The sequence below is a fragment of the Jaculus jaculus genome, chromosome 2 (genome assembly GCF_020740685.1).
Source record: "Jaculus jaculus isolate mJacJac1 chromosome 2, mJacJac1.mat.Y.cur, whole genome shotgun sequence".
NCBI classification, from domain to species: domain Eukaryota; kingdom Metazoa; phylum Chordata; class Mammalia; order Rodentia; family Dipodidae; genus Jaculus; species Jaculus jaculus.
The window spans coordinates 139,976,044-140,003,737 of NC_059103.1; the positions used below are offsets into that span (position 1 = coordinate 139,976,044).

Genomic DNA, 27,694 nt, shown 5'->3' on the forward strand with positions numbered 1-27,694 from the left:
AAGGAAGGAAGGAAGGAAGGAAGGAAGGAAGGAAGGAAGAGAGAGAGAGAAAGAAAGAAGACAGGCTGGATTCTCTCATCCAAGTAGTAACCAGGCTTGATCCTACTTGGCTTCCAAGATCAGATGATTGAGGGCACATTCATGGAGGTATGTCCATACACCAGATGGGATCTAACAGTAATAAAATGGTTACATCTGAACAACATTAAGCAATCCCTCATTAGAAATGAACCTATGGTGGGAACATAAAATTTCAGGGATTACTTATCCTTGCACAAAGGGGCCAGGCACCACCTTTCCAAAAATAAAAATAGCCTTCAAAATGGGATGTTCATGTTAGCACATGAGTCAATACAAGTGAGTTTTGCATTCTATTAGATTTTGCGATAAGCTCTCAAGTAGCTCATGTTGGCATTGAATTTATTATGTACTTAGGATAACCTCGAACTTCTGATCTTCTACCTCCCAAGTGCTGGGGTTATAGGCATGCGCTCTAACATCTAACATCAATGTAAATGTATACTGTAAGAGTCAAATTCTTTATGACTGCATGCCCTATGCTTCCAGTCTGAGAGTCAAACATGGTAGGTTACTAAGAAAATCCTGGAATAATAGATCTAGAGATGTGGAATAGATAGCTAGTAACTGTGTTAAGGGTAAAGACTGGGATCCTTGGAAATGTCCTGGCATGCCCCGCATTCACTGAGACTAAAAAAAAATCTCTGGAGAGAGAAGAAAGAATAAAAATATCCACACTGCCTCATCTCTGAATAAATGGTTAAGGAACAATGTTTATTTAAAGTGCTATATAAGGACTAGGAGACAGTTCAGTGGTTAAAACACCTGCTTGTAAAGCCTGATGGTCTGAGATTAGTTCTCCAGTGCTTGAGTAAGGCCAGATGCACAAAGTGGCACATGCATCTGCAGTGTATTTGCAATGGCAAGAGGCCCTGGCATTCCCATCCCCTCTCTCTCCCTCCCTCCCTCTCTCTCTCTCTCTCTCTCTCTCTCTCTCTCTCTCTCTCTCCCCATTTTTCTCTGCTCTCAAGTAAATAAACAAGTAACTATTAAAAATAAAGTGCTATATAAAAACAAAGCATACTGTTGTCTAATATATGGAAACAGTTACCTCTGTTACGGGACTTTTACAGCTAAGTATGTAAAAGCACAGCTACCCTCAAGGCACTGCTTCATACCACCAATTGTATTTGGTCAGCCTACCCCAAGATCTGAAGAGCACTTGACCTTCCAGATCAAACAGATGCTGTGCTAAGGTCATGTGAATTAAAGGAATATGATTCACACAGCCAAAACTCCTGGGCAAAAAAATACTAGGTAATTAGGAAAAATGTTTTCTCATAATCTCTTTTTTAACTATTTTATTATTTATTTATTTGAGAGACAGAGAAAGGCTCAGGGGGATAGGGGGAGAGAGAATGGGCGCACCAGGGCCTCCAGCCACTGCAAATGAACTCCAGATGTGCATCTGGCTTATATAGGGCCCTAGGGAATTGAACTGAGGTCCTTTGGCTTTGCAGGCAAATGCCTTAACCACCAAGCTATCTCTCTAGCCCTCATAATCTCTCTCTCTCTCTTTTTTTAAAGTATTACTTATTTATTTGCAGGGAGAGAGAGAAATAAAGAGAGAGAGAGGGAATGGACACGGGCATTCCAGGGCCTCTAGCCACTGCAAATGAACTCCAGACACATGTACCACTTTATGCTTTGGCTCATGTGGGTACTAAGGAATCAAACCCAGAACAGTAGGCTTTTCAGGCAAGCACCTTAGCCACTTAACCATCTCACCAGCCCTCATAATCTCTTTATTGTTTTCAATGTATTTCAGACCTCAAGAAAACTTTAAAAAAATATTTTATTTTTATTTGTTTATTTGAGAGAGGGAAAGAGGCAGAGTAAGAGAGAGAATAGGCACACCAGGGCTCCCAGCCACTGCAAACAAACCCCAGATGCATGCACCACCTTGTGCATCTGGCTCATGTGGTACTAGGGAATCGAACCAGGGTCCTTTGGTTTTGCAGGCAAGCGCCTTAACTGCTAAGGCATCTTTCCAGCCTTTTAGAAAACTTTTAATTAGTAGGTTTTTTTCCAGGTTGAAAAATTATTATTGTCATCGCCATTACTTAAAATTCCCACTCACTAGCTGAGTTCTATCTTCACTCCAGGCATTATGAAATGGACTCTCTATGTAAGTCACCTCACTCGTTCCTCATGAGGATTATATGTCCTATTGCTGGACACAGGAGGAACTGAAGGTTTGAGAAGGTAGATACTGCTGAAAGTCACACAGCTGGTCAGAGCCTCAAATGAATTCACATCTCGTTGTCAGTCTGTAGTGTATCCCCTCAGCCCTCACACTATCAAGGCAGCTCTCTGTACCTGTCTAGGTTTGCGGCCTCTAACACAAGGCAACTTCCTAAGGAAAGATCTATCCAGCTTCCCTGTCTTTCAACTTTCTGTGATCTTGAACATTAAAAATGAAGCTGGGGTTCAACTCTATATCCAAAATTTCCATGCAGTTGAACATTAGATTCTGCATCTGCAGAACAGAGATCAGAATATACCTATGACACACACTCTGGAGGGGACGATGAGCCGACATAGGTCCAGTGCCCACCGCTGTGCCCGGGACACTCTGGGCTCTAGGGTATTGCCGGATCACTGTTTCTACCTGTGACTGAACACTGTCACAACACGACAGTCACACAAGCATGAGCAGAGTGGAGGGCTTCTATTATGTTTTCTGTTAACAGAGGAAGAAGTGGGCTGGGGCGACGGCTCAGCACTCGCAAAGTCTGCCGGCCTAGGTTCAATTCCCCAGAATTGACCCCTGAAAATCCAGATACACAAAGCAGCACATGCATCCGGCATTAATTGGTAGTGCTAAGAGGCCTTGAGATGCTCATTTCTCTCCCTCCCACCTCCTCCTCTCTTCTTGCAAATAAATACATAATTTTTTTTTAAATAAGGAAAAAGTAATTTTCTAATTTACTCATGGGAAGAGAGTTTGGTTGGGATCTAATGTCAGGCCTGTCTGATCTTGGTTCATCTTTCACCTTTGCCTACTACTATGCTGTTTGTGCTGGCAAGAGAGGACCCGAAGGAAAACCAATGAAGGGACAGTATGTTGATGCAAGTGTTATCATAGGCTTGTCAGAGGAAGGAAGCCATGAAAGTCATGATTGCCATGCCCAATTGTCATTTTTATTGCTACCACCTCTTTTAGACTCATAGCCAACAAATTCAGACTAGGCATAATTTGAAACTTACATGTAATAACTTTTTTTTTTTTTTGAGGTAGGGTCTCACTCTAGCTCAGGCTGACCTATAATTCACCATGTAGTCTCAGGTGGCCTTGAACTCATGGTGATCATCCTACTTCTGCCTGCTGAGTGCTGGGATTAAAGGTGTGCACCACCATGCCCGGCTACATGTAATAACTTATAATCAGTTGACCCATCCCTTTAAATGTAGAATTATTTTTACCAAATGAACTGTCCTTTGTGTAGTAGTTTAAAATATTTTTATCTAATACTAAAAATAATACATTTCCAATGTACAAAATTTGGTGGGGTGAAGCAATGAAAGAAATAAACTCGGGGCTGGAGAGATGGCTTAGCAGTTAAGTGCTTGCCTGTGAAGCCTAAGGACCCCGGTTCGAGGCTCGGTTCCCCAGGTCCCACGTTAGCCAGATGCACAAGGGGGCGCACACATCTGGAGTTCGTTTGCAGAGGCTGGAAGCCCTGGTGCGCCCATTCTCTCTCTCTCTCCCTCTATCTGTCTTTCTCTCTGTATCTGTCGCTCTCAAATAAATAAATATTTTAAAAAAAAATAGAAATAAACTCATACATAATTCTTCTATCCAGACATATATACTGTAATGAGTTTAGTATATTTCCAGCTGGCCTCCTTTGATCCTCTGTCAATGTGCATGTGGATTAACATTAGCAATGTATTGCTATCAAGATTGTATAAAGAGTTCCCCCCCTCAGCCCCGAGATAAGGTTTCACTCTAGCCCAGGCTGACCTGGAATTCACTCTGTATTCCCAGGGCTGCTTCGAACTCATGGAGATCTTCCTACCTTCCCCCTCCACCCACCACCCTGAGTGCTGGGATTAAAGGCATGAGCCAACATGCCCAGCTGTATAAAGAGTTTTAAATTCTATTTCCCACTCACATTATATGATGAGCACTTACCTATGAACTATGTCAATATAAGGCTACAGACTGATAAATTGGTCTTGAATTGAATAATATATGAATACTTGGGTGCTTTTAAAGTAAAAAGCTTATTATGTTCAGAGTATGTACTCGTAGAAACTTTGTGGTTTTTGTTTAGCTTTTGATTACAAAATTGGAAACCCAATGGAAAGAAAATTTGCTCATACTTCATATCTTCTCCATAGTCTTAAAATACAATAAAACAAGTTTTATGTTTACGAATAGAGCAAAATTAGATGGAATAAGATACTTATAGGTAGACATATAACTTATAAAAGCAAAGCCTATTAATAAAAATAGCTAGGATAACCACAAAAACTCTAAGTTCCTTTGGGTAAACTGTACCCTATAATGCTTAACATTTTTTAAATAGTAATATTTATAATTATGAAATTAAAATCTATTATTATAGACTTGTAAAATCTATTCTTATAGACAATTATTTTGAATGGTGCTAAAAGATTTAAATTACAAGAAAAAAAAACTTTCAGAAAAATATGAGGTAAAACTATGCTTAGAGAAGAAACTTTCAGGCTGTGAGATTTTGGAGCTGGGCGGACCTGGCTGGACGCCCTATCCAGTAAGTACAGTCCAGAACAGAGAGCAGACCTGTACCTGTTATTTGGTAGCTCAAGAAATCATACCCAGTAAAAGTGGCCCAATCACTAAAGTTAAATAACCAAAAAATGAAATTCAAGTTCAAAGAGATGACACTTTAAAAAATATTTTATTTATTAGAGAGAAAGAGAGAGAGAGAGAGAGAGAGGGAGAGAGAGAGAGAATGGGCACACCAGGGCCTTTAGCCACTGCAAACCATGTGCATCTGGCTTATGTGGATACTGAGGTATCAAACCCGGATCCTTAGGCTTCATAGGCAATCACCTTAATCACTAAGCCATTTCTTCAGCCCAAGATGACACTTTATAAATAAAGGAATAAAACAAGAACTCCTAAATGAGTTGTCAAGATAGAGTTCTGGTTCAAAGATCTGAACTTAGACATTCGATTGAAGCCAACTTTTAGAAACAATTTGAAGCAAAGTGAAGTCAGGAGCAATCACTCACATTGCACAGTGAGCTTACATAGAGTGTTCTTGAAGCCATGGTTTTCAGAGTTTTACTAGCTCTTTTGACTAGGATGATTAAGACACACCTGTGCGAAACACAACTCAGCGGCCACAGAGGGGAAGCCCAGCACGTTTTCTAATTAAAGTGCAGGGAACTTGTGGGTGCTGGGAATGTAATTACTTAGTTGGAAATGGAAGTGGATATTAGCTATAGTCCTGGGATCTTTCATAATGAAAACTCATCAACTTTTCAAATCTGATATTCTTTCCATTTTTGATTTTTACTTTATTATGGACAGAATACTTAAGATCTACATGCTAAACAATTTTTTTTTGGTGGTGGTGGCAATTGAACCTAGGGACCTTATACATGCTATATGTATGCTCTGCCACTGGGCTACACCCTCAGCCCATTTACATCACTTCCATTTTTGAAAAATACTTTTATTTATTTGCAAGGAGAGAGAAAGAGAGGGGAAAGAGAGAGAGAAAGAGAGGAGAGAGACAGATCGAATGGTTACATCAGGGCCTCTTGCTACTGCAAAATCCAGATACATGTGCCACTTTGTACATCTGGCTTTATATGGGTCCTGGGGAACTGAACCGAGACCCATCAGGCTTTTCAAACAAGCCATTGAGCCATCTCTCCAGACCTACAATTTTAAAAAAAACAAAACTATAGTTTATTTATTTATTTGATACAGAGAAAGAGGCAGAAAGAGAGAAAGGATGAGAGAGGAAGAGAATGGGAGCGCCAAGACCTCCAGCCACTGAAAACAAACTCCAGATGCATGTACCCCTTGTGCATTTGGTTTACGTGGGTCCTGGAGAATTGAAACAGGATCCTTCGGCTTTGCAGGCAAATGCCTTAACCGCTAAGCCATCTCTGCAGCCCTTGACCTACATTTTTTTTTTTTTTGGTTTTTCAAGGTAGGGTCTCACTCTGGCTCAGGCTGACCTGGAATTCACTATGTAGTCTCAGGGTGGCCTCGAACTCTCGGAGATCCTCCTACCTCTGCCTCCCGACTGCTGGGATTAAAGGCATGCGCCACCACGCCCGGCTTGACCTACATTTTTTAAGTGTACAAGACAGAACTCTAGATACAATGTTGCACAGCAGATCTGTAGAGCTGATTTTTCTTGCTTGACCAAAATGGCCCACACAGCAATTAGTTAGGAACACTTCCCCTTGTCTTGCTCCCAGCAGACACTTTGACTCTATTTAGATTCCCTGTGTAAGTGTAACACTGAGTACTTACCTTCCTGTGACCGACTTAAGGTCCTCAGGCTTCATCCATATTGTCACATAACACAGAATTTCATTCTTCTTATTTGTTCTTTAATTTTTTTAAAAAAATTATTTGTTTATTATTTGAGAGAGAGAGAGAGAGAGAATGGGCATGCCAGGGCCTCTTGCTGCTACAACGAACTTCAGACCCATGCACCACTTTGTAGGTCTGGATTTTACATAGGTTCTGAGAAATCAAACCCAGGCTGTCAGGTGAAAGCAACTGCCTTTAACCACTCAGGCATCTCCCCAATCCATTTCACTCTTGTTAAAAGACGAAACCGTGTTCCATCATATATTACATCTTGGCCCTGTCCATTTATCTATCATGGTCATTCCCATCCCATAGCTTGGCAACCAAATTGGAATTTTCTTAAAAAGTAGAAAACAAACAAACAAGACCACTTTGAGTTTATTCTACAAAAAGATTGTGTAACTCTATCATGACTTCCCAGGAAAAGTTCATCCTAACATAGGCACTGCACTGCAGCTAGATGGCTGACGAACAAAGCTGGGTCAGTCACCACGTCCTTTAAGGTCAGAGCCTGGAGCCTCTGATGCAAGCCTCGAGGAAAGGGATTAACTTGTACTCATGCTTTCATGTCCATGGAGTTTTCCTGCTTTTAGTATAGTTCAGAATCAGAAATCCCATGTTCAAATTTAAGTACAGTCATGTTTAGCTAGGTGACTTTAAGCAAGTGATTTAATCTCTTTGATCTCTTGTCATATGAACAATTGAGGAAAATTATTATTAATTAATTATTTAGGGGCTGGAGAGATGGCTTAGCAGTTAAGGTGCTGGCCTGTAAGGCCTAAGGACCAAGGTTTAATTCCCCAGTACCAATGTAAGCCAGATGCACAAGGTGGACCATGTGTCTGGAGTTCATTTATAGTGGCTAAAAGCCCTGAGGTACTCATTTTCTCTCCCTCTCTCTCTCTCTCCCTCCTCTCGCAAATTACTAAGTAAGTAAATAAATAAATATTAACAAAAACTTAGAATTTACATTTGATTTATCAATTGCTTACTATTTAAATAACTTATTCCATACCATCTTCTCTACAAACCCAAAAGAGAGCGATACTAATATTAAACTCATCTAAATGCTGAAAAAACTTGAGGCACGGAAGGGTGGAAATGTAGCTCCGTGGTATGGCACTTGCCTGGTATTCACAGGGCTCTGTATTCACAAAGAAAGGAAGGAAGGAAAAAAGAAAGGAAGACAGGGAGGGAGGGAAAAAGGAAGGAGGGAAAGAGGAACTTGAGGCATAGAGAGGTTAAGGAATTTACCAAGCAGTGTATTCAGTCCTCATATCAATTCAACAAGATAGATACTCTCAGTGCCCTCACTTTGAAAATGTATAAGCCAGGCAGAGAAAGAGTTAGCCATGTGTCTCTATGCACATAGCCAGCATGTGGGAGGGAGGGCCAGGATGAAAATCTGGCCTGTCTGACTTGAGAGCTCCATGGCAAATGCAGCCAGTATGCAGAGCACTTAGCACTGTGCCTACAAGTCAGTTGTCTTAAGAGCAGTGCAGCGCAGGCAGAAATGGACGTCCTCTAGCGCTCCATCAGTAAGAAGACAGGAGCATGTGCCTGCGGAAAATGCGGAACACAAGAAGCACCTCCCATGCTGTCCAGCAAGAACACAAAGTCCAAAGCAGAAGTCAAGATGTGATTTAGCTCTACTGTTGTGGCCTAGATAGAATGTATCCTCTCAAAAAGGTTCATGGGGACTAGAAAGATGGCTCAGAGGTTAAGGCATTTGCCTGCAAAGCCTAATGATCCAGATTCAATTCCCCAGTGCCCTCAAAGTAGCACATGCATCTGGAGATCATTTGCAGTGGCAAGAGACCCTAAAGAGGCAATTTCCCCACCACCACCACCACTTTGCATCTATCTTTCATAAATAAATAAATAAAAATATGGTTTTTTTGGGGGGTTTTTTTTTTTTGGTTTTTTTTTTTGGTTTTTCGAGGTAGGGTCTCACTCTGGTCCAGGCTGACCTGGAATCAACTCTGCCATCTCAGGGTGGCCTTGAACTCATGGTGATCCTCCTATCTCTGCCTCCCGAGTGCTGGGGTTAAAGGAGTGCGCCACCACGCCCGGCAAAAATATGTTTTCTAAAAAGGCTCATGGGCTGAAGGCTTGGTTCCAGGTTGGTGGCACCACTGAGAAGTGCTTGGACGATGAGGGCGGTTTCTCTGGATGGACTAACCCACTGATGGCTTCTTAGCTGAATGAGCTCTAGGTAGGTCACTAGAAGCATTGCTTTGAAGGACATGGAAATCTTATCTATGGAACTTTCTGTCTCGGATGGTCTATCTGAAAATCTTTCTTTCTACTCCTCCTCCTCACTCCCCTTTTCTCTCTTCCTCTCTCTTTGTCTTCTTTCTCCTCCTCCATGGGTTTACTGCTACAAGGAAGCTCTGCCTTGCCTCAGGATCAAAGTAATGGAGCCAGTGGACCATGGACTGAATCCTCTAAAATTGTGAGCCAAAATAGTTTTTTTCCTTGTTTTAAACCGACTTCTCTACAGTATTTTGTCACAATGTAAAACTGACTCACACTCCTTATCAACTGATAACATTGGCAACTCGATTTCTGAGTTTCAGTTTCTTTCACTGAAATGTGGATGATAACACACATGGCAGAGGAATGTTGTAAGCATTGTCGTAAGAGACACCCAAAAGTGACACCGCCTTCCCTGAGCTGAACGGGTACACAACAAAGACTCCTGGCTTCACTGTCACTCCCTTCTTTCTCTCTTGATTAGTTTTATAGGTTAAAAAAAAATACCAAACAAAAAAATAGAACAAGAAACAGTTTTTGCTGAGGCAGGCAAACATACCATGAAAGGAAATCCAGCAAAAGGAATCAAGGTGGAAGGCAGCCATACTGTACATGGAGAAAAGTCTCATTTTCCTTCCTACTCTGAAATGGCATGTCTGAGAGGCTGAGCCACTAAATGTTGTCTAATATAATTCATTCACCATCTTACTAGAAGCAGGTGGGGAGTCAAAGAAATCATCCATGGGAACTGAAGATTTTCTTTTTTAAATTCATAAACGTCATTGAAGTCAGTCTGCAAGATGCAAGGACACCTGTGTCCCTGCAGGAGTGCCTGGCGCTCTGGACTAGGATGATGTTCCTGGGGTGACTCCAATCCAGTGAGAAGTGGTGTGCCCCAAGTCAGGTGCTCAGGTGTGTATTTACATCAACTTTGTACTAGATTCTGCAACATAATGTAGGTGACACCCCCGAGTGGAGAGGTGCCTGACATTCTTGCATGTGTCAAGGAATAAATGGAGTTGCTTTGTATGACTGACAAGGGAAGGGAACAGACAAGAAAGAAACATGTTGAGTGCATACCAAGCACTCCAAGGAAATATGAGCCTACCCTTGAATCATCCTCCCAGTCAATACTGTTAGCATTTGCTTGAAAAAATCTGACTGCTTTAAGTTGGAAGTTGGAAAATGGGTAGACACTGACTTCTCATGATCCCTTTATGCATTGCTTGAACTTTTCAACTACATTTGCTTTATTTTAATGATGCTTGTAACCCTCATGAGAGTCATTAATGGGAAGTTGACATTCACACTAGTTTTAGTTTTGAGGGAGCCCAGATGTACAATGTTAGGCCATTTTTAAAAAGTATTTTATAATTTATTTGAGAAAGAGGCAGATAGAGCAAGAGAGAATGGGCACACCAGGGTCTGTAGCCACTGCAAATGAACTCCAGATGCATGTGCCCCCTTGTGCATCGGGCTTACATGGGTCCTGGGGAATCGAACCTGGGTCCTTTGGCTTCAGCTTAGCAGGCAAGCACCTGAACTGCTAAGCCATCTCTCCTGGCCCATTTCTTTTTTATTTATTTATTTGCTAGTTCACAGAACTAGAAAATAATGAAGTCAAGACTTGCTTCTGAAAATTATTGTGTCTTGATACAATAGTTTACACAAAGAGGAAAGAGGGGCTCAGAGAGTTCATCCATTTTCTCACTTACATGGAATCAGTTGTCTATTTATTAAGAAAAGCAAAACTATGATAAGATTTAAAAAAAAACTTGAGAAAAGGGATTGAGAAACCAAACCAAACAAGAACCAGTATCATGAGCATGTGGAAGGAAGCTGGCTAGGGCTATGTAAAGGGACTGCTCAGCAAAGATGAGGGCCTGCTAAGATTGGAACTCATAAATTTGTTATGGAGCCACTAGCACAATTATAGAATTTCCCCAGTAATCTTGGGACAGTCCAGAAGCAGTGGACTTGGGATCAGCAGGACAGAGCAATGTTAACCAAGGGCTTTATAGGTCTCAAAGGAACTTGCAGCTTCATAATAGGTAGGACATGGAGTCAGGCTTCCCCTCTTCTGAGTACACACTTAAAATAATTAAAATTAATTTAGCCACACAGAATGACGACATAGAAATAGTAACACCACACATCATGGCAAGAAGGCAGCCAGGGTTGATCTACAAAGAGCAGCTGCTGCCTTGAAGGATGAGGAGCCAGCCTGCCCAGAGGAACTTCTGCCAGGTTCTGAGCTCAGAGTCAACAGATGAGATGGGCATTGGGAGGTTTGAATCGGTTGCTCCCCCATAAACTCATGTGTTTTTTAATGCTTGGTCCCCAGCTGGTGGCAATTTGGAAGGTGAAGTCTTGCTAGAGGAGGTGTGTCCCTGGGGGCAGGCTTTGAGATGGGTTAGCCCCCAGCTTGCCAGAGCTAGCTCAGCTCACTCTCCTGCTGCTGCCTTTCACCTGCTGTGGCAGAGGTGACGTCCAGCTTCTTGCGTCATGCTAACCCCTGCCATCGTGAAGCCTGCCCTCGAGACTGGAAGCCAAAATCAAACCTTTTCTCCCATCAGCTGCTTCTAATTAGGCGTTTTGTCACAGCAATGAGAATATGAGTACAAGAGGGCGAAGGTGAGATGTGGAGGGGAACACAGTGGAACTCACTACAGAGAGAAGTTCTATCAGTGAGCCCTTCAATTCCCATCCAAACCCCGACCGCCACTTCCAGTTCAAGGCCCAGCGATGTATCGCAAAGTTCTTCTCTAAGGAAACCAGAAAAAAAATCCAAGAAACTAAACTTCTATGGCAGATGTTGACAACTCTGACTAAAGCCTTTTCATTCTTGCATTTGAGGTGGTTAAGGAGGCAGAGTTTGAGTGCTGCCAACCTGCAAAACCCATAGTAAGTAAACAGGACAAAATGACGCTCAAAACTGAATGACAAATGTAAGTACAGAAAGAGAGAAAGATAACTCCACTAAGCGCAGAGGTCGCAGAAGGTAGTTCTCTCTAAACCACCATGGCGTTGCGAAAACAGAACATCCAAAGTTCCACAGGGAAGGAATTCCCTTCAAAGTGAAAAATTTACATAAAGAATATTTTCAAAAGACTTTAAAAAGCTTCTATAGCAAAATATAAAAACATATTGAATTATGACAGAATAAGTTAAACACACAGAAAACCAGCCCAAATGTTCTAACATCTGATTAACAAGAATCCTGAAGAACACAGAAAAATGAAGAGGCAAGAACGAATAAAAATATAGCACAAAAAAATTTCTTTTTAAAAGTGTTTATTTAGGGCTGGGCAGGTGGCTAAGCAGTTAAAGCACTTGCCTATAAAACCTAAGGACTCATGTTTGACTCTCCAAGTTCCACATAAGGCAGACACACAGTGACTCAAGTGTGCAGTGTCACACACGCACACAGGGAGGCACACTCATCTGGAGTTCGATTTCAGTGGCTACAGGCCCTGGTGTGCCAATTCTCTCTCACATAGAAAAAGGTCAGTCTGTTGGGTTTGCCTCAAAAAAAAAAATTAACTGCAGATGCTGTGCTGGGTATAAAACAGGGGAAAGTAAAATGCACGTTCTTGGAAGAACACACGAATATAAATAAAGTGAGGCATCTGGTTTATCCTTGATTGGAGAAGTGGGAAGAAGTGGGTGGATGGAGGACTTGGATAGAAGCAAGGCTCTCCTTTGAGCACTGTGTTCACAAATGTGATGGGTTTAAGCCGTGTGAACAAATCAGCCCATCAGAACAGTGCATTAAGACATAACAGTCCAGCTGGGAGTGGTGCTGTGCCCCTTCAATTCCGGCATTTGGGAGGCCAGGGTAGGAGGATCGCTGTGAGGTTGAGGCCAGTCTGAGACCACAGAGTGAATTCCAGGTCAGTCAGGGTTACAGTGAGACCCTACCTCAAAAAACCAGACCAACCAACCAACCAACAAAATCCATAAAGCCCAACCAGCATCTTCCGCTAGCCAATGCAATCTAAATGCTATAGCGGTCACTCTGAAATGGAAAGGCAAAGGTACAAAGATGGCATCCGCCTTCCAGGAACACGGGCTCCACCTGGGCACACAGAGCAGGTAAGGCAGGGCAGCTGGGAGAGGGAGGCTATGTCAGAGCACCGTATAGAAATGCCACAGGGCTTGCCATCCCAACCATGCAGAGGCTGGATGGCTCCTTGGATGTACTTACCCTGTTGTGTAGGGGATGTTTATGCCCCCCAGATTAATACTTTCACATCCAACAATAAACAGGGTTGAAAAACACAGCAAAGACACGCCGCTGCAGATCATGGCTAATTTTGCTGATTCTCTTGCACCAAGCTTCAACTTTTTTATAATGTAGCCTCCCAGGACAATACCAACCCCAGCACTGGGGACAATAATAACACCTGGGAAAAAAGAGGAGAAGATTAATTTGCCTAGGGTTAACTACTATTTGTCTTTTCTAATTGTTCTGTTTCTACTTGTCCACTAGTACTAAGATAAAATTTTAAAATCACCATAACCATACATAATGAATGTGGGAGATTTTCTAACACAGTACAGTCCAGTGTTATATTTTCAATACATAATTTAACAAAGGATCCATATCTAGAAGTAATAAAAAAAAAACCCTTTTATAGCTGGGTGTGGTGATACACACTGTTAATCCCAGCTCTTGGGAGACATAGGTAGGGGGGTCATTGTGAGTTCGAGACCAGCCTGAGACTACATAGTGAATTCCACATCAGCCTGAACTAGACCGGACCCTACCTCAAAAAAAAAAAAAGAAAAGAAAAGAAAGAAAGAAACTTTTACAAAGAAATAAAATAAAGACAAATGGGCTGGAGAGATGGTTTAGCGGTTATGGCACTTGCTTGCAAAGCCAAAGGACTCATGTTCGATTCCCTAAGACCCACATAAACCAGATACACCAGGTAGCACTGCATCTGGAGGTCATTTGCAGCAGCTGAAGACCCTGGCATGCCCATTCTCTATCTGCCCTCCTGATAAAATGAAAATTAAAAAACATAAAAACAACCCATGAGAAAAGTGAACAAAGTCTGAGGTGGTCCTTCACCAAAGACATAAGTCCAGATGATCAATAAACACAGGAAATGTACACTCCTCATTACTGAGAGGGACTTGCAGATCAAAACCATAATGAAATAGCACCACACACCAGTCATGTTGGTAAAAATTTTAAGGTTTAATAATACCTCATGTTTGTTAGCCAAGATACCAAGTGCTAAGAGCTCTCACCATTGGTGGGTAGGAAACAGGGACGCCTATTTTGAAAGACAGGTTGACATTATCTGGTGGTTGAAGACAAACACACCCTGTGACAGGCAATTCCATTTCTGAATATATTTCCCAAAGGAACTCATGGTATACAAGATATAGTGAATATCATAACAGCCCCATGCCTTAACAGGCCTGCCATGCATTCATATCATGACGTACTGCTAGACCGTAATGCAAAAGAAGAAATAGAGCCAATGTAATGGAACAATGCAGATGAATCTTACAAAGACAAGACAAGAAAAACATGCAACAAAATATAAATGTTGGCTGGGCTGGAGAGATGGCTTAGCAGTTAAAGGGCTTGCCTGCAAAGCCAAAGGACTCCGGTTTGATTCCCCAGGTACCATGTAAGCCAGATGCACAAGGTGGCACATGTATCTGAAGTTCATTTGCAGTGGCTGGAGGCCCTGGGGCACCCAATCTTTCTCTCTTTCTATCTGCCTCTTTTTTTTTCTCTCTCTCTCAAATAAATAAATAATGATATATATGTTTGCACTTGCATAAAATTCAAGAAGCAATAAGACTAAGTCATAACCTTTAGGGGTGCATATACAGGTAGGACAACTAGAAAGAAAAGGTAGTTGTCATAAAAGCCTAGCTCATGGGGCGGGGTGGGTAAGGGTGACTGCTATGGCCTGAATGCTTATGACCCACAAAATTCTTATGTTAAAAGCCCGGCAGGAGGAGGTGGGGCCTCTGGAGATATCTGGAGCTGGAGGATGGAGGCCACATGACGGGACTGGTGCTTGCATGAAGGAGGCCTGAGTGTTCTTCACCCTGCTTCTGTGTGAGGACGGTGAGGAGCCACCTCTGGGGAACATGCCTCTACCAGACACCAGTGCCTTGACCGTGGACTCCCTTTTGGCAGCCTGAGTAAACTCACTCTCTCTTCAGTGTGATTCATGCCCTTTCTGGGTGTGGCAGGATTCATTATACAAAACATAAAACCCATCATCATGGTTTCTGCCCCAAGAACCTTGCAATGTAAAAGAGAAGCACACAGGCTACTAGAGAATTACAATAAAGGGAATCCTGCCAGGCACGGTGGCGCACACCTTTAATCCCAGCACCCCAAAGGCAGTGGTAAGAGGATCACTGTGAGCTCAAAGTCAGACTGGGACCTCCTAGTGAATTCCAGGTCAGCCTGGGCTAGAGTGAGAGACTACCTCAAAAAATAAAAATAATTTTAAAAAATATATAACTTACAAGGGAAATACAGGAAAAGAGACTGCAGTCTTGACTGGAAAGGAGAGCCTCTCACAGTGGCCATATGTTAGCTGACACTCCACCAAGAAAAAGAGCGTGCCCAGCGCCAGCACCAGAGACCACGGTCCTCAGAAGGAGCGCTGGCCCAGGCACCAGACTGAGGACCGGAGAACTCACAGCAAGATGCAGGGAGGCAGGCGGGGCCTGGGGACGAGAGGAGGAGGAGTGAGACCCGAGAAAGGAGCTCAGATGGATAGCACCCCTGGACAGCGAAAAGCCGTGGAGAATTCTGCACTGGGTCAAATGCGACCAGAGTTGGACATTATGAGTACCCTGGTTGGTGAGAGATCAAGATAGCCTAGAGGCGGGGAGAACCCGAGTCACGGTGGTCAAGAGCAAGGGCCGGGGCGAGCCACGGGAAAGTGCCACACTGAAACACAGTCAGTTAGGCAAATTTAGTGCGTGTCGCCTGGGTAGGGCAGGGATCTGGATATAGGACCGGCATATGGGGAGCAGCTCAACGTCTCCATTGTAACACAGCATGAGGGTCGGTGGAAGAGCCACACCCGGGCTCACACTGTAGCACCTGAGGTCTGCAAGCTCTGGGAGGAGCTGGGCTGGGGGGTTTATCAGCTGCAGCGGAATTCCTGACAGAGAGGAGGTGGTCCAAGATGGGTAGTAAGAGTCAATGGAGAATCACAAGATGGTAACTCCACAAAGCAAGCCGAAAACCAGCTGTAGAGGCAAGAGGAAATCTGGGAAGGGGACATGTCACAGGGGCTTGGGATTCAAAAGTAACCATGTAACCAGGCACAGGCTTTTGAAAGTTTTAGTCAGGGTTGGAGAGATGGCTTAGCGGTTAAGGTGCATGCCTGCAAAGCCTAAGGACCCAGGTTCAATTCTTCAGGTCCCACATAAGCCAGATGCACATGGTAAAGCATGCATCTGGAGTTTGTTTGCAGTGGCTGGAGGCCCTGGCGTGCCCATTCTGCCCCCCCCATCTCTCTTAAATAAACAAATAACTAAACCTATAAAAAAAGAAAGTTTTAGCCAGACGTCTTTAGCACAGAGATGAGTGTGTTTAAGAACGGCCCTATACACTTTTTTAATGGTACATTTATTTATTTACAAGCAGAGAGAGCTAGAGGAGAGAGAGCAAGGGTGTGGCAGTGCCTCCAGCCGCTGCAAACGAACTTCAGACACATGCACCATCATGCAACTGGCTTTACATAAGCACTGGGGATTGAACCCTGGTCCTTAGGCTTTGCAGGCAAGCGCCTTAACTGCTGAGCCATTTCTCCAGCCACCCACACACTTTTTATACGTAGGTGCAGTTCTGGATTAGTTTGGAGCAAATGGGATCAGTTCCTCCATCATTCCTCCCCCTATGCCACTCCACCAGTGCCACTTCCTTTGTGAGGATGGAGAGAATACAAAAGCCGCGCCCTCCACGCTGACGTTACTGCTACCAGCCCTGACCGAAGTTCATTTCATGACCCCTTCTAGTACCTCCCACCGTTCCGTCAGGGCCCAGATCTCAGAGCGCCAACAGTGGTCCCATAGCCTACGCTGAGTCTGAGCATCAGTGCAGATCCTGTCCCTTGACCAGCCTGCAGGGACATGGTTCTGTGGTCCAAGTTCCTGCTGCAAGCGCCCTCTAGTGGCCGCAACACTTGGGACACAGGGGATCTGTAGGGAGGAAAGGTGGTGGAGCAGCAATTTTATGCCCTATGACACCTCTGGTGTGCTTGTGGGAGACCGTCAGGGAAAAGAAGCTGGAAATATGGGAAGCTGGGGAGATTACTCAGTGGGAAAAACACTTGCTGAGCAAGCATGAAAGCCTGAGTTAAGATCCTAGCACCTTTGCGAAGGCTGGGTGTGGCAGCCCACACAGGTTGATCTCAGAACGGAGGAATTGGAGACAGGGTTTCCTTGCGGCTTGTTGGCTAAATGACCTAGCCAAGTCAGTGAACTCCAGGTTCAGTGATAGATCCTGTCTCAAAAAATAAGGTGCGCCAGGCGTGGTGGCGCACGCCTTTAATCCCAGCACTGGGGGGGGGGGCTCAGAGGTAGGAGGATTGCCGTGAGTTCGAGGCCACCCTGAGACTACACAGTGAATTCCAGGTCAGCTTGGACTAGAGTGAAAACCTACCTCGAAAGACCAAAAATAAATTAATAAATAAAAATTAAGGTAACTAAAATAAAATAAAATATTTAAAAAATGGGCTGGAGAGATGTCTTAGCAGTTAAGGTGCTTGACTACAAAGCCAAAGGACCCAGGTTCAATTCCCCAGGTCCCACATAAAGCCAGATGCACAAGTGTGCATGTGTCTGGAGTTTGTTTGCAGTGGCTAGAGGCTTTGGTGTGCCCATTCTCCCTTCTCCTTTTCTAATAAGAAAAATAAAATATAAATATAAAAAATGGGGTGGAGAGAGATTTTAAAAGACACCAATGTCAACCTCTGGTCTCCACACACATGTGCACATACATGAATGGACATCTGCACATACACATGTATCCACATACATATAAACATACACACACACACACACACACACACAGACCTACAAAAATAAATAAAATAAAATAAAAAATAACCTGGCAAGATGGGAATGCCACTCCTCCCAGCCCAGGGCGCAAAGGTCGGACTGAGGTTGATGTGCCCTGGTGGTCTAGTGGTCAAGATTCGGCACTCTCTCCCGGGGAGGTCTGAGGTGCAATTGGAGGAGGGAAGAGGATGATGTAAATTCAAATATCTAAGAGGCTAATCCAGGTAAGAGTAAATCCTAGCTCTGCTACCTACAAGCTCACATGGTAATACCTTTCCAGAACCTGCGACCTTTTCAGAACATGGTACAACACTTCAATCAACTCAACCTTCTAAAGTCTATGCTTCTAACTTTGCAATATTAAACAAAGGCTGTCCTCTTGCCAGGATAGATTATTTTACTTCTTTAAGGCTTCATTCTCTCCTGCACACACTTTCTTTCAGGGAAAGAGCATCAATCACAATTAGGGGAGAACATGTCAGGAGATTGTTTTAAGAAACTCAAACCCTGAGGTCAGCAAATGTAACCGGTCTTCAGAAGACCGCACAGCGGAAACGCATTCTCCCAGTGACCTGCCCAAGTCCACCCAGCACAGGACACCTTTTTCTTGCAAATAGCTCATTCTCACTGCTGTGAAAACTTTCAGGAGGGCTGGAGAGATGGCTTAGCGGTTAAGCGCTTGCCTGTGAAGCCTAAGGACCCCGGTTCGAGGCTCGGTTCCCCAGGTCCCACGTTAGCCAGATGCACAAGGGGGCGCACACATCTGGAGTTCGTTTGCAGAGGCTGGAAGCCCTGGCGCGCCCATTCTCTCTCTCTCCCTCTATCTGCCTTTCTCTCTGTGTCTGTCACTCTCAAATAAATAAATTAAAAAAAAAAAAACTTTCAGGAACCCCTTCAGAGACAATCAGCTGCATGTGCCATCAGAAGTTACTTATGGGGCTGGGTGTGGTGGCGCACGCCTTTAATCCCGGCACTCAGGAGGCAGAGGTAGGAGGATTGGCATGAGTTCGAGGCCACCCTGAGACTCCATAGTGAATTCCAGGTCAGCCTGGGCTAGAGTGAGACCCTACCTTGAAAAACCAAAAAAAAAAAAAAGAAGTAACTTATGGATTTTTTTCCCTAAGAATTCAATGCCTGTCTTTTTTTTTTTTTTTAAATCTTATTTTGGGTTATTTTGAGGTAGGACCTTCACTCTAGCCCAGGCTGTCCTGGAACTCTCTCTGTAGTCCCAGGCTGGCTTTGAACTCACAGCAATCCTCCTATCTCTGCTTCCCATCTCTGTGTCCCAAGTGCAGGGATGAAACGTGAATACCACCACGCCTGGCCTCCATGCCTGCTTAATGGTCCACGTACCAGAAGAAGACCCGTAGGCATAGTGAAGAACATACAGGAAGTTCTCCCAGGAAGTCTCCTGAGGTACATAAGCTTATAGAATATCTAGCCTGATTCATGGCTGCAACTAACTGGCTGTGACACACTGTCCTCTCTAGAACTTCAGACAAGTGAGATAATGCTAACAGTAGACCTCGTGGGCCTCAGGTGCTGACATGTACCCTGTGACAGCCATCACAGCGCAGCTCAGGTGAGGCCACTGGCTGCCAACCAACAGAGAAGGCTCTTGAACTATAGCATGACCATGCCAGGATTATTAATAAAGGTTTTCAAAAAGTCTTCACACCAGCCAGGTGTGGGGGCACATGCCTTTAATCCCAGCACTCAGGAGGCAGAGGTAGGAGGATCATTGTGAGTTCAAGGCCACACCGAGACAACATAGTGAGACCCTACCTCAAAAAAAAAAAAAAAAAAAAAAAAACTTCTTTCCTGGAGGTGACGGTGTTTGGCACAAAGTGAGACATCTCTATCACCTCCTCCAAGGCTCAGAGAACATTGTGGAACAGGAGGCTGAAAGAATGTAAGAGCCCAAAGCAGAGGAGAACTGCTTACAATACTTACTGTCCTCCAGACATAAAGTGGACATGGTATTCATAGCCTCACAGTGGCTGGCACTGCCTGCACAAGACCTGAATAATAGGAGGGGAACATGATGGCATCAAAACAGAAGAGACACTAGTTGGAAAGAAGGGATTCAGGAGAGGAAAAGGGGAGGGCAGTGGAAGGGGATTATGGTTATGGTATATTGTCTCTATGGATGGCAGTTGTCAATGAAAAGATTAAAAACATCTTAGCCCCGATGCCTTGCGGATGGGGCTATCTCTAGGCAGCCCACACTTCAAAGGGCCCAGGAGCCTCACTCTCCGGCCACGCTGTCTCACCTCCACCAACACAGTGGGTCACTGTGCTGAAGGAGAGAAATATGAGAGGTCCAGTCTTGGGGATTCCAAGTCTTGGGACTGTGGGCGGAAAGGTAATAAAAAGGAATATTCAGCAGGGAAACAACCACACTTTTCATTTCACGATTCTGACAAACTCAGCTCAAACAGTGTGTGAACACCAAAGCCCAGCTGTGCTGAAAGAGGGACTCTCAAATCATATCAAACTAACATTGCATCTTTTATGGCTTAGATGCCTGAAAGAGCACCCACGCAGTGACACGGGAGGCAAAAACGACTCGCAGTGATGCGATGCAAAGTGCTCCCGGCCCTCTGCTCTCTGGCTCTGGGAAATACAAGGTGGGAAAGTTTTAAACAAATTATTGTGGGGGGTGGGCAGGGCAGGAAAAGCCTTTTGTGCAGGATAGAAGGAGAGTAATAAGACCTCATTCCATGCAGGTAAAACCTCCAGAGGTGGGCCTGCGCCAAATGCAAAGCTCTCTTCAGAGGCCCTTCGGGCAAGATCCGTTTCCTGTCAGCAGTTTTCAACATCTCTTTCTGCTCATTGTTATCCACATTCTGAAGCTCTCGAGCTTTCCCATGGAGAAGGCCGATCATCACTTGGCCCACAAACAGTCCAGCTATAAAACCTGACAAAGCCATCCTTCCCCTGGGAGAAGTACGCAGATTTTTATACTGCTATTCATCTGGGGAGGAAAAGTTTTGAGAAACTTCTGCCTGGGTAAACCAGGCCTATAAAAGTGCTCTTGCCCCACCAAAGCCAGGCAGACAAAAAGTTCGCTTTTTAGAGAACGCATTATCCTCTTAATTTTGCCAAGTGAATGGGAGGCCAGAACAGTTATCTTAGGATATTGTCACATTACTAATTTGAACACATTGTGTTTATTTTTCTTCTGTTTTGCAAATTGACAGGTTCATTGAGCTATAATTCATCTACTTTAAACCTTCCCTACTTAATGGGCACAGCTCAACATTTTGGGGTACGCCAGCACTTGAACTTAAGTCTTTTCTCATTCTCACAAACACTCTACCACCTCCAGGGGACCAGCCCAGTGTACACACACACACACACACACACACACACACACACAGAGTCACTCACACACTCAGAGCATAGTCACAGATAAGTACAACATCACCAAAATTTCAAAACATGTGCATCATTCCAACAAAAGAACCCAGGGATCCATTAACTATTACATCTATTCCCGCCCAACTTCTCCCAACACATCCCAGTCCCAGATAACCACTAATCTACTTTCTGTCTCTGTAGGATTGCCTCGTTCATCTACGCAGAGTCACGTAACTCAGGTTTCTGTCACTTTGCACTTCTTCAAGGTCCATCTTGAAGCATCTGTCCACCCTTCATTTCTACTGATTCCACGGCATTCACACATCACTCTTTAATTGTTTATGCATCAGTGAGGGACTTCTTGGTTGTTTCCATTCGGGGACTATTATGAATAAGATGACTGTTGTGAAGATTCACGTAAGAGGCTTTACATTTATTCATTTGCAAGGAGAGGAAAGGAGAGAAGAGAGAATGGATGCACCAGGGCCTCCAGTCACTGCAAATGAACTCCACTTGGTGCATCTGGCTTTACGTGGGTACTAGGGGAGTCGAACCCAGGTGGATAGGCTTTGCAGGGCAGGGAAGCATGTTAACCACTAAGCCATCTCTCTCTCCAGCCCCAAGAGCCTTCTTTTTTTGAGGTAGGGTCTCACTCTAGTACAGGCTGACCTGAAATTCACTATGTAGTCTCAGGCTGGCCTCAAACTCACATCAATCCTCCTACCTCAGCCTCCCAAGTGCTGGGATTAAAGGTGTGCGCCAACAAACCTAGAAGGGAGATAGAAAAAAGTGGGCAAACCAGGGCCTCTTTCCAGTGCAAATGAACCTCGAATACATGCACCCCTTTGTGCATCTGTTTCCATGGGCACTGGGGAGTCGAACTCCAGTTGTTAGGCTTTGCAGGTAAGCTTCTTAACCGCTGAGCCAGCTCTCCATCCGCCTTTGCCTAGTTTTAAAGTTGGCTTGTTTTTGTTTTTATTATTGAGTTGTAAAAGATCTTTATTATAGATACAGCTGCTTTGGCAAAGTATGATTTATAAACATCTTCTCTTATCCTACAGGTAATCTTTTTGCTCTCTTGATGGTGTCTGTTGATGTACAAATGTTTTCTTTTGCTTTTGGGGAGGTAACCTGAATTTGTGTTCTTTTAAAAAATATATTTTTAATATAACATTGATGAAATCAATTGATCAATTTTTCCCTTTTAGTTTCTTTGCATAGTCTAAGACTACAATGATTTGTGCCTGGTTATTTGTAAGAATGTTATCATTTTAACATTTACATTAAGGATTTTGATCCATCATATGTTTATTAAATTTAATTCTTTTTACGTAGCTATCCATTTGTCCCAGCACTGTTTGTTGGAAAGACACTGAACTACACCCACTGAATCAGTATTTGTATCTTTGTCAAACATTTGTTCAAAATCAGGTGTGGTAGCCAATGCTTGTAATCTCAGAGCTCAGAAGGGTGAGGTAGAAAGATCCCTGTGAGATGAGGCCAGACTAGAGCTACCAAGTGAGTTCTAGGTTAGCCTGGGCTACAGTGAACCCTGCCTCAAAAAATACTTGATTATAAATTGTATTAAAAGGCTTATTTCTGGACCCTCAATTCTATTCCCTTCATGTTTATATGTTTTAAATCAGTACAATACTCTTTTGTGCACTACCAATTTTTAAAATATTTTTTGTTCATTTTTATTTATTTTTTTGAGAGAGAGAGAGAATGGGCACACCAGGGCCTCCAGCCACTGCAAATGAACTCCAAATGCATACACCCCCTTGTGCATCTGGCTAACGTGGGTCCTGGGGAACTGAGCTTCGAACCGGGGTCCTTAGGCTTCAGAGGCAAGCGTTTAACTGCTAAGCCATCTCTCCAACCTGCACTACCATTTTTTAATATTTTATTTTTATTTATTTATTTGGGAAAGAGAAAGAGGCAGAGAGAGAGAGAGACAGAATGGGTGCACCAGGGCCTCCAGCCACTGCAAACGAACCCCAGATGCATACGCCCCCTTGTACATCTGGCTTACATGGGTCCTGGGGAATTGAACTGAGATCCTTTGGCTTTGCAGGCAAACACCTTAACCACTAAGCCATGTCTCCACCCCACTACCATTTTTTTAGTAACTTCTGAAATCAGGAGTTATGAGTCCTTTAAGTTTGTTCATTCTCAAAATTCTTTTTGCTAAACTGGGTCCTTTATATTTCCATACAAATACTTTGCAACTTTTGCAAAGATGCCTCATGGAATTTTGATGGAAATTGTGTTGAATCTGTAGATCAATTTGAGGAGAACTGACATTGAAATATGATGCTTCCCAGTCTATAAAGATAAGATGTCTATTTTATTTTCTTTAATTTTAAAGCATTTTTTCTAATTGATAAAATTAAATTATTATCTACAATATTTTGTTTTGAAATATAAATATGTTGTTCCATTGTTAAATCATGAAAATTAATCTAAATGATTAAATTATAATTCTATGGTGAGAACACCAAGTTTATTCAACAATTTTCAGGAATATGATATATTGTTACTGGCTTATTGAGCAAGATGTGACATTTGGTGCAGCAGTGGCATGATAGTCATGGGGTTACCAACCACTTTCTGATTGGATCTGAGGTCCATTCCACAACAGGGAGCTCACACCTGGTACTGAAAACCAGGTCAAAAGCCCATGACTGTAGAAATCAACAGGCCTTATGGGAGAAACTACTATTGTTTTGTTAAACAGATCTCTTTCTAATGTCTTCTAAATATTTGTCTTTCTTATACCCACATATTCTGCTCTTAGCCCTGGCCAGGGAAGCACCTTTGGATTTCAATGGGATGCACTTAATGCATAAACTCATAACTGGTCAAGTGCTGAAGATAAGTGATGAGGGCTCAGGTCTACACAGTATATAGATATAATGCCCACCAGGACTGGGGGAACATCACAGAACAGGGGACAGACTGTCTGGACATGGCATGGCCATTGCACTCATAACCCTAGCAGCTGTGGTTACCTGGACAAAACCTGTACATGATGAGGCCAGACGATAGTCTATTATGGATGGAGGAGGGACTTATGAGGCCACACCCCTTTCTGAAGAGCTGAGTGGGGTGAATGGACACTAGGGAAGCTGGAGTCATTCCCTTCAATGGTATAGTCACTGGTGAGGAGTAGGAAGATGAAGGGCTGCTGCAAGACTGGGTACATATGACCACAGTGCAATACTCTTCTGTATGAAACTACAGGCAAATAAGCAAGAATGGAACGTTGTTATTAACTACAGCCACCATCTTGGTACAATAGCCATCTTTAGTTTATTCCTCCCACTAAATGAAATCTCATTTCCTCTGACAAGCATTTTTATAACTTTTAAACAATACTTCTGTAGTTCCCAGAATTCGAATCTTGCACGTATTTGTTAAATACTATCTCTAAGAGTTTCATTCTTTTGATGCTAATGTTCATGGAAATGTTTCCTTAATTTTATTTTTGGATTGTTGCTAGTATGTAAAAATGCAATTAGCCAGGCATGGTCACACATGCCTTTAATGCCAGCACTCAGGAGGTGGAGGAAGGAGGACTATTGTGAGTGTGAAGCCAGCCTAAGACTACACATAGTGAATTCCAGGTCAGCCTGGGCTAGAGGGAGACCTACCCTGGAAATATACATACATATACATATATATATATATAATGTTTATCATATATCTTGTAACATAGCCCATGAGTTTTGGGCTATTAAGTGTGCTAACTGTGGGGCATCCATAGGTGTCTTTATCATGTGTTTTTAATCTTTAAACTACTTAAACAGTAGTTCTCCTAAAATTTGTTTTGTGTTCTTTGCCAACATGTTGTAAAGTATATCTTTCAGAGAAATCATAATGCAATTTTAAATTTAGTTATTTAATAAATTTAACAATTTATTTTAAATTTTCTTTCTTATTTATTTATTTTGGTTTTTGAGGTAGGGTTTCTCTCTAGCCTGGGCTGACCTGGAATTCACGCTGTAGTCTCAGGCTGGCCTCAAACTTATGATGATCTTCCTACCTCTGCCTCCCAAGTGCTGGCATTGAAAGTGTGCCACCACGCTCAGCAATGTGCAGCATTTTGTGAGGGTTCTGGTGATGGAACTCAGCTCTTCATGCTTACAAGGCAAGTACTTTACCCACTGAGCTGTCTCCCCAGCCTTACTTAATATTTAAATGTTTATTATGATAGAAAACCAGCACTGAAAGTCAACTATGTGTCAGGAACGATTCTAAATTCCAGAGACATGTGGTGAGTAGAAGTAATGATAATTCTTGCCCACATTGTGCAAAAAAATGACAAGTCCATAGCTGATAAACAGTGTCTAATGTTATAAGATGAAAAGAATTACAGAGAAAAAGATGTTAGACAGAGTAGAAGAAATTGGAGCATGGGGGAAGGTGCATTCTTTTTTTTTTTTAAATTATTTATTTATTTGAGAGCGACAGACACAGAGAGAAAGACAGATAGAGGGAGGGAGAGAGAATGGACGCGCCTGGGCTTCCAGCCTCTGCAAATGAACTCCAGACATGTGCGCCCCCTTGTGCATCTGGCTAACGTGGGACCTGGGGAACCAAGCCTCGAACTGGGGTCCTTAGGCTTCACAGGCAAGCACTTAACCACTAAGCCATCTCTCCAGCCCGGAAGGTGCATTCTTAAACAGGACTTACTGGGCAAAGTTTTGCTGGCCTGGGGTCATTTGAGCAAAAACGTGAAGGAGCTCAGCGAGGGCAGTCTTCCTAGGCTTAGACCTACTCCAATCATACGCTAATCTCACCCACCTATTAGCAGGAGCCTGAGGTACTGAGACTCTGAACTTCCTCAGAACTGGAAGAACCTCCCCCACCCCAAATAGCCATCCGTCTTTACTCTCTGAAGTCCAGTGTAAGAAATTTGAGCCAAACAATTGAGAAGGAAATCTTAACCAGTTGTTACATGCTACACTTTGAAAGTGAAGGGTAGTTTGGTTTGGAAACATGCATAACTCCATCAGGTAAGGAAATCTACAAAGTGAGTTTTATGACAATGAAACTGATTTATGAAAAGAAACACTAACTCTATTGTCTATGGGAATATATGATTAAGAAATTGCTGAGTGGCTGGGAAGTGGCTAAATCGTTAAGGCAAGTGCCTGCAAAGCCTAATGACCAAGGTTCAGTTCCCCAGTACCCATGTAAAGCCAGATGCTGAAATTGGCACATGCATCTGGAGTTAGTTTGCAGCAGCATGAGGCCCTGATGTACCCATATTCTCCCTCCCTCTCTGCTTACAAATTAGAAAAGAAAGCTATTAGTGAATTAATCGACCTTATAGAAAGTAACATTGGGCAGAAAGCACTAGAAAGGAGGAATCAGATGGCATGGTTGTCAGGTGCCTTCACAGACTGACCTCTCGTTTAAGCACTCTCTATCTCCCCCAACTACTGTTCGGACCTTATCTGTGCGCTCACATTTTCATTTGAACCAAAATGAGCATTATGCAGAGCACGTGTCAAACAAAATGCCTTTTTTTTTTTTTTTCTGAAAGAAAAAGAATGCATTGCTGACATCTTAGATAATTGGACTGGACCTGAGAGAAGCCATTTTAAGACAAGAAAGTGGACAGAATAAAAGAGAAGACAATTTGCAGGCACAAGTCAAGATGTAGCTTATTGGAGCAGTGTGGTGGTTTGAATAGAATAGATGGCCCCCAATATATTCAGTTGTTTGTTTGTAGTTTGCATCTGCAGACACCCAGCTGGACGCAGTGTCACTGGGCGATCTTAAAGTGTGGTGGTGGGTTCCAGATTTCAGTCTAAAGATATTCAAAGTGTGCCTAGCTGGAGTTCCTGAAGTGTGCTGTGGCTTTTGGCTTTTGGCTTTAGGCTTGTACGTCTCTCTCTCTCTGCTTGGGCCTGTGAAGGCAGGCCAGCTTCTTCTGGAACTTCCCCTGGATCTGTCAGCTTCAATAAATCCCTTCCTCCATAACTGTGCCTGGTCTGGAAGTTCATCTCAGCGAACCTGAAGCTGTCTGCTACAAGCAGGCAAGGAAGACCTTCAGGTTTCAGTGCCCAACTCACAGTTGCAAAATTATACCTCATAGGTAAGAGTATGTTTGTGTATGTATTAAAAGTATTTTAAATTATTGTGATGGGGATGTAAATGTGAACCACTGCTTGTGTGTGGAGGTCTGAGGACAACCTGAGGATGTTGATCCTTCAGGACTTTCCTCAGTCCACCTCCCATTGCCATAAGCCCATAAGCACATTGGGTTACAGACTTATGTGCCACTTTGCTTTACCAAGGTGCTGAAGTGGGTTGAACTTGGCCAGTAGGCTTGTGGAGCCTTTAACCACTGAGCCATCTCCCTAACCCAGGTTTAGTCTG

At 43.3% G+C, this 27,694-nt stretch overlaps 1 protein-coding gene across 2 annotated transcripts in view; it reads right to left on the reverse strand.

Annotated features, from left to right (window-relative positions):
- Slco5a1 (solute carrier organic anion transporter family member 5A1) overlaps positions 1-27,694 on the reverse strand; it is a 172,517-nt gene that overhangs the window by 24,128 nt on the left and 120,695 nt on the right. For both annotated transcript variants that reach the window (XM_004653300.2, XM_004653299.2), the window contains one exon: positions 13,092-13,290. In XM_004653300.2, coding sequence (XP_004653357.2) covers positions 13,092-13,290 — 199 coding nt within the window. The remainder of the gene's footprint in view (positions 1-13,091; positions 13,291-27,694) is intronic.